The following is a 10,296-nucleotide window of genomic DNA, read 5'->3' on the forward strand; positions in this document are numbered from 1 at the left end:
GAAATCGAGCAGACGAAAGTTTTTATTTTTTAGTGTTTACCTAAGATGACTTCCTTGACCATCGCTATGCATACACCCTTGTACTCGCGATTTATCACATCCTGCATGGTTATGTCACACAATCAGTAACGAGAGATAAGGAAAGTGGGTCAGTGTCAGGTCTTCCATATTTTCACTGATCGTCCTGACAAAAACTTACGTGACCCTGAACAACTAAACATTTAAAATACAAGTTCAAAATGATTTTCATAAATACGGACAATCAGAACAATGAGGCCAAAGCTAGTTTTAAGTTGAGCAGAATCGTATAACTCTTCTTTTTGGTGGAGAGACAGACGTTGCAAGTCCTGACCGTAATACTTGAACTTCCCGGGTAGCAAGTTGGTCCCAACCATTGAGTTTTACGTGCACAGGATTCTGTTTCTGACAAAACTTTGGTTTAAACACAGTTTATGGCGACACAAATTATATAACATTGTGTGGGGAAGTCAAACTTAGCCATGGCATACAGACCCGAGAATCAAACTTGACCTCAGTATATGGTTTAGAATGATGTCTACCTGCGGTTCAAATTAAAATTCCACAACAATTATTGCGTAGTTGGCATATTTAGGTTTAACAAACATGTTTTTAAAGTTGTGTCTAGCACATGGAAACGATTCTCATGAATATAACACAAATACGCTTTGTAAAGTGCCGATAGATTTATCCTTACTCAAATGAAGGTGTCATATCGATTACGACTCATTGAGGGTTGAGCCTACAACGTTTATACTAACCTCGGTATAGACATCTTGAATTGGCCGCCAGCGCAAAGGTCAAACGAAGGCAACGTTAGGGGTAAGCTAACCTGAACATCTGACGTCACACTTCGAGGCTCGTAAATAACGCCAGAGACCGGCCTCAAAAAATTGCAAAACCGGCGTGTAATTTAACCTCTGACCTCGGTCATTTCACATAGAGATGCGCTGTCAACTTCTATTGCGGACGTGACAGCAGTAACTATTATTTTGGGCATCTATGTCACTGTACGTTTATCAAACAATGATTGTATCCAATGAAATCAATGGATCTGACAGCGGGGATCTGTCTTTATCCTTGCGGAGAAAGACAGGAACCCAGTCTAGGGGTGTGCATGCCATTCGTATGTCTTCATTTACCTCAATGAGGGCGCTGTTTGCGTCTTTGGACGGACTCCTATTGATTACGAGATTTGACGTAAAAAGGGGTGTGATCGTAAAGCAAATCATACCAAATCCAGTACGGGGGGAAATGGCAAACCGACCGGACCCATACACTCGTTTAACACTCTTGAAACGTGACAAAATAAACATACACGCGATGTACCTCCGTTTTGTCGTTGGTGCATATAGCCTACTCGTTAGTAACCACCTCCCCCCCCCCCCCCCACCACCACCACCACACACCCTCATCCATCCACCCAACCTACTTTCGCGGTTCTTTAGAAATCGATAAAAAAAGCATCATGGTCATCATTTTCAAATCAATTTTTTTTGCGAATTTATTTATAGAAACTGTGACCTTAATTTTGATGATTTATGGATGACAAAGTGCGGACAGCTTTATTCAATTTCCGGTTCAGTAACTGGGATTCAAAATACAGTGCGCCACCCAGCGTTTGACTGGGGATAATCTCTTCCCACATAACACATCAAATATAACAGACGAGTGCACGATAGTGTACACATTAATTCGATCTTATTATACAGACGGAGTTCGCTTTTGGAGAACGGGGTCTTACAAATGTTCTTTCTTTAGGTAATGATGACATCTCTATGCGGGGCTTCTCAGAACGCCGTCTCGGTGCACCCTGAACTTTCAACTTTTCAACCCATTTGGGTTAATTGTTCAATATTAACATACCTACAATTAAAGTTAAACTGCGAAAGCTTGTAAAACTTAAATGACAACACAACGACAACGATTGAAAATGAGAGTAATGCTACAGAAGAGCCAGACACTAGAGCACACAAACATCGCACACAAGAATTGTTGATCTTCAAAGACACAATATTTAGGCCAGCAAAATATTACTCCACGTCAACATTCGTTTGTTGAAACTTGTAATTAAGACAGGGATCCTCTGAGCTTGTCAGCAAGATATATCAAATTTCTCGAAATAGCAATAATTCTGGTAAAATGTATCTTTGAGATGTTACCATTGTCAGTCATCAAATGTGCATCCGACTCAACACCTTATGTGTCTACACCCAATGATTAAGAACAGCGCTGCCTACAGATAGTTTTGGGGTTTCAACATCCATCCGCTCAGAATTAAGCAGTTCGTCATCGCAACCTCGGATCCAGGGTCCGTAGAACGTGTAAACAAAAAGTAATATTAAAGGCTACCACTGGTAACTTCTTTAAAATAGCTCTTAGCAAACTTACATTGGTAACGACCAACGGAGAGTTGTTGATATTATAAAATAATGTCAGAAACGGCTCCCTCTATAGTAATGTAGATTTTGTGTGAAAAGGGTAATTTCTCACTCAAATCTTAAAACACTTCACGCCTGAAGTCTTTTATTTATGCATCTAAAAGCACACCAGTTGGTGCGACAAATGGTGATTTAAAAAAGAAAATCCATTATTCTCTTGCAACTTTGATGACCAATTGAGTCCAAATTTTCACAGAATTGTTACTTATGCTTTATGGCATGGGATACACCAAGTAAGGACACTGGTGTTTAACAATAATTACCAAAAGTGCACGGTGCCTTTAAGGGGACACTTTACACAAAAACTTGCAGATCTTGGTAAATTCTATGCAATGGTGTTAAGACGAGGACATGGATGTTCTTGTGACCATCCTGTACACATCCATCATCGACTTATCATGGGAGGTTGGAGGGATTACAGATTTAAGCGTTTCTGACGCCTTGATGGATCTTAAAGACAGAGTGGGCGTGGTCAGATCGCATCAGCATTGCCTTGATTTCATGGCTAAAACAAAAGAAAGAAAACAAGACCCCAAAACAAATTCGCATAGAAAACTGATGATTAAGTTTTTGTTTAGAGATATAATATTACTAATGTAAAGGTGTTTACATCAAAGATTTTTATTTCCTACTTTAATGTTTTGAAGCAGTACAAATCAATGATGTTTTTTATGGATTGGTTAAAATTAAATTAATAGCAGAATGCCAGATAAAAATAAACAATTAGTAAAGATTTCTTCAGTTTGCATAAAAACAATTAAAACTACTTAAACCGATCGTGTGTCTCGTATTAGAAATAAATCATTGTGTATTTGTGTATTGAATGAAAATATACAGCGTGGAAGTTAAGAAACTTGAATTAGTTCTACAAACTTGACCACCAACTAAAATAACTTATGGTATAAATGCAAAACAAAATATTAACAAAAAAAATAATAAAGATTATCTGACGTTTTTACCCTTAAAGGATTTGGGTACTTTTTCAAAATGTCCATAGATTTACATTAAACTTACAGGGTTTGAAGATAATGATAGTGGAAAGCTTCCCTTCAAATCTTACTTATTGAGGTGCTGTAGTTTTTGAGAAATGAGTAAAACAATGTCATGAAAATACGTTTGTAAATGATTAAAATAATTTTCATGACGTTGTTTTACTCATTTCCCCCAAACTGAAGCACCTCAGCACATAGTATTTTCAGGGAAGCTTTCTACTATCATTATCTTCAAACTGTGTAAGTTTAGTGTTAATCTGTGGACATTGTGTTTTTTTGTCCTGCAAAAGTTACATAGACCCTTTAAGCAGAGTTTTTCTCGTATGCTAGGACTAACAGGTATATCGGTGTACCAGAAACACCAAAGCGTGAAAAATAAGTCCAAGATAAGAACTAAGAAATAAAAATAATACTGTATTTATTTTAAAAACAAACAAAATAAAACAGGCATCCCACCCAACGCGTGAAGCGTCTCGTATTGACCCACTCATATCTACCCTTCCATTTTGATTGAGCAAACAGAAAATTCATTTCTAGTTGTTGGTGCTGGGGGGGGGGGGGGGGGGGTTGTTTGTTGTACTTTACACATCTTTGTTTTTTATTTGGTTGTTTATTTTATGAGGCATCTTGACCAAACGGCAACATGAACTGAAATTAGCATAATTTAGAACCGACTCTCATTTTACGCGTGCCTAGACGTTGTATTCACTCAAACATCAACAAATTTTCTTTAATAATCAGCTAGAAGCGATACAACAATAAAGCCCACGTCGCTCTTCCCTTCTCTAAGAAAATATGAGCTCCAAAAACGACCAGGACAGCCTTCTGTCAAACCTTGAGTGTAAAGATACCGTAATGGCCTGAGACGTTCTTACCCATAACATTTCATCTTTTCAAACTCCCCCGGAAGGGGGCAGGACAAAGGACAGAACAAATGTATGGCACAACAAAAAAAGATGAAAGTGTTCACAAACAATTACCAAGTAACATCATTTACAAATTGGAGTGTCTATTTCAGAGAGATGCAACAATGACCTCCCTTGGGTCTGGCTGTAACTCAATTGCTAGTGTTTTGTCCTTCCTCGTTCCTACGTTAACATCCCGTTTGTCTTGTTTTATTTTTCCTCCTTGTATGTCAACAGGAAGATACATCATGAGATTTAACAACCAGACGACACAGTACGACAGCCAAGATACGGAGGCCGAGACGAGCCAAGCATTTTTGTAGCCACGTCTTTTGTTTAAAATTATTGGTAAAACAGAGTTGCACATTCAACACGCAATAGATAGTTTAACGTGCATGTTGGTATGAAAGCTAAAAAAAAACGACGACTATTTTGTCTCTGTTTTTTTGTAACTGTTATTTAAACAATGGAATCTACGAATATGTTATTAATAATTTGACACGATGATATTTGAGTTACAGTTGTTCAGAGGCGGTTTAAAGGACGTATTAGTACACAAGAGGCTTATTACAAAGTCAGAGTGGAGTATTTCCTTATTGCGGAACTTGGTACTGTTAAATCTTAGAAGTAGACAAAAAAAAACTAAACTAGAAACCTTAAACATGGTTCAGCCATCTTATGTCCCCTCACGTTAAAACAAAACCGAGGCCAGACTCCGAACGCACACATTCCACAGGGCAATGCCCTAATATTATTTGCACGTTTGGTACAAAAGACTTTGACCTTCACTGAGGTCTAAAGAGACAGTGATTTATTGAAATAACACTAAAACAATTGTCATCACTGTTTATCCTAGCAAGGTCTCAAACTCTTAAAGCCCGTAGACACAAAACTTGCAAAGCACATAAAGTATTGCTAACAGAAATAGATTACCATTCATATTAAACAAGATTGACATTGTAGTGACTGGTGCCCCACTCAAATGTTGCTTAGCAAAGTAATTTGTCAAGCAATGTGGGCACAGTGCCCAATTCCATTATGCCAAAACGTGCTAGGCACAGAACAATCTTGCTTAAAGGAAACTGATAACCACTCAAAGTGTCGATAAGGTTTGCATTGTTGCAATATTGTGCCCCACTCATTTGTTACATAGTAAAGACAATTGCCAAGCAGTTTTTTCTATACACCCAACAGCTTTATGGTATAGGGTCCACGTCTCTACCATTAGTTTGTACTATGGTGCCTTTGTCTCGGTTTCGAATCAACCCCGACCCCACCCCACTAAACTCACCTCTCTCCCAAGATGTAAAGGGTCTTTGTCCTGGCATCCCCACTCCTCATGAGATGGCTTCGGTCTCCATATGGTTCCTAAGTGTCGAGTAAGCACTGGTAGAGGTTATTATGCAAATTGCTACCCGATCGTCCTAGGGACAAAAATGATCAGCTGATTAGTAACTTTTCCGTAATAGGAAGTGAAATCGGATCGTAATAGGAAGTGAAATCGGATAGTGATATGGTTTGGGGGCATAGGTTTTAGTTAGAGTCGATATAAAGTCACTGGATATTACAAATTATTGAAACTACTCCAAACTCTAATCATAGTTGTCGGGCAGAATCTTCTTCTCCCACTGGTGTTGTACCATCAAATCAGAAAAAGGTGTTTCATTTAATAAATTATGTTAAATAGATTACAAAACAAAATATTATTTCTGTATCACAGCAAATCTTTGCAAAAGATAAGCTGAACGGACCTACTAGAGTTGCTACCAAGCCTCGTGTGATTATTGACACGCGACATTGTTTGTATCTACAATTTTACATTGTGCCACTTAACAGCATGGAACACGTTGCCTTGGATCGGACGAGTTGGTCTTTGAAAAGCGTTTGAAAATGTTATGAAATACACAAGGTTACACAGTTATTTTAAAAGTAGGATATAATGATCCACACAAGTATCACTCGAAATTGCGTCGCGAACTAGTACGATCGGCCATTTTAGGGTGTCAAAATTCGGACTCCACACAAATTGGCCGACCGTGTTGGCGACGTAAAAGGAAAACCGTGCAATTTCGAGGCAGGTTTGTGTTGATCATTATCTATCTAACCATCTAACGCTTTTCAAATACGATCTCGACCAATCCATGGCAACGTGTTCCTTTAAAGTGAACCAACAAACAAACGCGTTTGAAAGGATTTAGATGATTATTTATTTCGAGGGTTTCTTCTGTCACAACCCATGCAGTGGCTCATTTTATTAAATAGAAAGGTACTTAATTAAAAGTTTGTAACAACTTAATCCTTGGAAAGATACGAAGGTTTCAGCAATCTTTTTTAAAGTTTAGAATGCCCTCTTTTTGTTTGACTTGATCCACTTATGAATACGAGCAGTTTTACGTTGTTTATTTGTAGTTTATGAGAAGCAAACAAAGCAAGATGCTGTTGGACTGCCGGCAAAACCACGGCGCAGTCAGGCAATTACGTAATTCATGCAACTTTTCGTTCAGTTGTACTCGGAAATTTAGAACTCAAAAGGTAGTCAACATCGTGGGGTTTAAAACAAGGACCTGTTTTTAAAAGTCGGCTACATTTATCATGATGCGGTTTGAATTACGCTTCGCCTGCATGACTTATTTGGGTAATCTGATGCTCATTACCTACGATACGTCATTAAAATCCAACCAATAAGAAAGTGTTCCAAGCACATACGTATTAATTATGCAAATTTTACCAGTCAATACACATCGGGGGCACTTCTTATTACCACGCACTAACCTTTTTAAAATTTTAAACAAATAGATTCAGTTAAAAAAGAAACATAAACAATATGACAGACGGACATTAGTTCCTTAGAAATGATTAAAAATCCCGTACAGTGATGTCATTATCAAGAGTGATGTCACTCATAACTCGCTTCGGTGACCCTTCGTCGGTCCTTGTCGTATCAGTGATTTGCCCAGTGGTCGTCTCTTACAAATCAATGAGTAATAAGATAAGTACAGACTCTTAAAGGCACTGGACACTATTGGTAATTACTCAAAATAATTGCTAGTAAGCATCAAACTTGCTTGGTGACGAGCAACTTAGAGCTGTTGGTGACACTTTGTGATAAACGGCTCCCTCTATTGAGCGGTGGAAGTTGTTCACTTAACATATGTATTCACGTAAAAGACTCCAGGCCTGCAGCCTTTTTTAGGCAACTAAAACAAATTGGGCAAAAATTGTGATTTTGTTGCTTCATTAATTTCTTGAAACTTCGATGTCCAATTCAGTCCAAATTTTCACAGACTTCTCATAGTTAGCATATGCTGGGATAAACCCAGTGAGAATACTTGGCCTTGACAATTACCAAAGGTGTCTAGTTCCTTTTTAGTGACAGTGACAGTGACAACAACGAATACGACGACGACACAGACAGTAACACAGTGACAATGTTTCTTGCAATAGTCGATGATTGTCGATGATTGTCGACGATCATCGACATACGTGTGTGTACAGAGGCTGAAAATGCGACATGCGACAAGTCGAGTTAATATTGAAAACGGGATAACTTATTATAAAGTAATATATAGCAACATTTTTAAATTTTTTTAAATTCGTTATCTGTTCTGTTTTGGTGAAGAAAATATGCATCAATTGCAACGCTATTTGATGTTTCTTTTAAAAATCAAAACACAAAACATTGTAACTTGTTAACATTGTATCCCTAAACATTTTTTTAAACAACCCTATTAACAGTTCTGTACATTAAATGTAATATTGTATTAAATTTACTTAACTGATCACTTTAATACTTCATTATTAACACAAAAGCCGTCCGCTAAGTTTTGGTTTTGCCAATCAACGTTTTTATTGCAGGCATTTTGAAGCTTTTTATCGTTAAATTCGGGTTGGAATTTCATCAAGGGTTTGTGTAAGCACTAGATTGATTGCAGTACGCCTTATTGATCGCCATCTTTGATACTAAACAATGGATAAGTGTAAGACTGTCAGCCAATGATAGTTCTAGACAATTCATGAAGGATGGCGGCCAGTGATGTATATTGCAATCAATTTGACATACCCCTATCACAGCGTGCAACGCTGCTGGAACGTTGAGGTCATGCGTATGTTCGACTTTTAGTGACATTGTTTTAGAACGTGACGTCATATGGGTCAATGTCCTTAGCCCTATGAAGGGCGTATGTATTTTATCGAATCCAGGGAAAAAATACCGACACCGTATGATTTAGCATTGTGTTTCCTCAATTGTTCGTATACGTTGCAACTGCAAGAGTTTGAGGTAGGCGGGGGGGGGGGGGGGGGAGGAGGCAATCAGAATTTTCTACATTGTACCATTGGTGATACTGCAAACCTCTTTCAGTTATACTTCCACCATGCAAAGTTTCAAATCCTACGTTTTGATTAAAGGCAGTGGAGACTATTGGTAATTAATCAAAATAATTATCATCATAAAACCTTTCTTTATTACGAGTAATGGGGATAGGTTGATAGTATAAAACATTGTGAGAATCAGCTCCCTCTGAGGTGAGGTAGTTTTCGAGAAAGAAGTAATTTTCCACGAATTTGATTTCGAGACCTCAAGTTTAGAATTTGAGGGATCGAAATCAAGCATCAGAAAGCACACAACTTTGTGTGACAAGGGTGTTTTTTTCTTTCCATATTATCTCGCAACTTCGACGAACAATTGAGCTCAAATTTTTACAGGTTTGTTATTTTATGCATATGTTGAGATACACCAACTGAGAAGACTAGTCTTTGACAATTACCAATAGTGTCCACTGTCTTTAACCGTAGAGGAATTCATACAGCGAAGTTTTCATTTACAGCGTCACGCACTCAATGTTGAATAAGACGTTGAACTGCTTCGATTCCGAGCTCTGGTAAAATGTCATGGTGTGTTAAAGTTTACTTACTGGTATAATGCATGTATAATGCATGTCTAGTCAAATGAAAGGAAGATGATCAAAGATTTGGTTGGAATTCGATCGCGTCTGCAGTCTCTTTTCAGCCATTCTCCTTGTTGACGAATACGAGACATATCATAGTGCATACGGCAATTCACCGTTCAGGGCAAGAGCGGTTTCCTGCACAACCAAGACCCACTGTCGTACATTAAAAACATTCAGGCGGATAGGTGACATTATCGTGGATTCAGGGGTTTTCACAACTATCAACATCATGTAGCTAATCTTTAAGATGCACTTGATGATTTATTTGTTACGACAGCTAGAATAACACCTTAAGAATCTCAGCTCAACGTTTATTTACCCGTGCCGTAACAGGGTCGCTTAAGAGCAGCATCACCGTGGGCATTGCGCCTACCGTCATGCAATGTTTGAAGGGGGCCTTTAATCAATTTGATTAATTTTGTTTTGCCTTCCACTTATGTGAAATATGAGACATTCTGAATTTATTGCTAGCAAAGTATGTGACCCTGGGTGTTTTCATTTTGATAACCCTTCTTTCGCTGTGGAATTAAGCAGAGGTTGGGATGGAAAACGGGGTTTCTTGCTCGCCTGTTCCTGGGCGAACAATCCGATTAATATGATTGGATACGTCTAGCTGTGCGTCTAATTGAAACAGACGTTAGCTGGTGAGGGGGTAATAGTTTGGAGCATGGTATCCCGGCCATCACTCCAGATTATCATAAAGTGTGCGGATGGTATTGGCATGTTGCTCTTAAAGGCACTGGACACTATTGGTAAATGACTCAAAGTAATTGTTAACATAAAAACTCACTTGGTATTAACGAGCAATGGATAGCTCTTGGTAGTATAAAACATTGTGAGAAACGGCTCCCTCTTAAGTAACCTAGTTTTTGAGAAAAAGGTTGAAATTCTCACTAAAATATTGGGCTTCCGGCCTATTAAAAAAAAAGTCATCTGAAAGCACACAAATTTGTGCAACAATGGTCTTTTTATTTGATTATTTTCTTGCAAC

At 38.2% G+C, this 10,296-nt stretch overlaps 1 protein-coding gene across 2 annotated transcripts in view; it reads left to right on the top strand.

Annotated features, from left to right (window-relative positions):
• The window catches only part of LOC139954328 (metabotropic glutamate receptor 3-like), a 91,007-nt gene extending 82,442 nt beyond the window's left edge, over window positions 1–8,565 (top strand). The window contains exon 6 of one of the 2 annotated variants that reach the window (XM_071954080.1): window positions 4,594–8,565. In XM_071954080.1, coding sequence (XP_071810181.1) covers window positions 4,594–4,679 — 86 coding nt within the window. In that variant the 3' untranslated portion in view covers window positions 4,680–8,565. The remainder of the gene's footprint in view (window positions 1–4,593) is intronic. The other variant, XM_071954081.1, reaches the window with a different exon arrangement.
• The last annotated feature ends 1,731 nt before the right edge of the window (window positions 8,566–10,296 follow it).

Source organism: Asterias amurensis, chromosome 2 (assembly GCF_032118995.1).
Source record: "Asterias amurensis chromosome 2, ASM3211899v1".
Classification (NCBI taxonomy): Eukaryota; Metazoa; Echinodermata; class Asteroidea; order Forcipulatida; family Asteriidae; genus Asterias; species Asterias amurensis.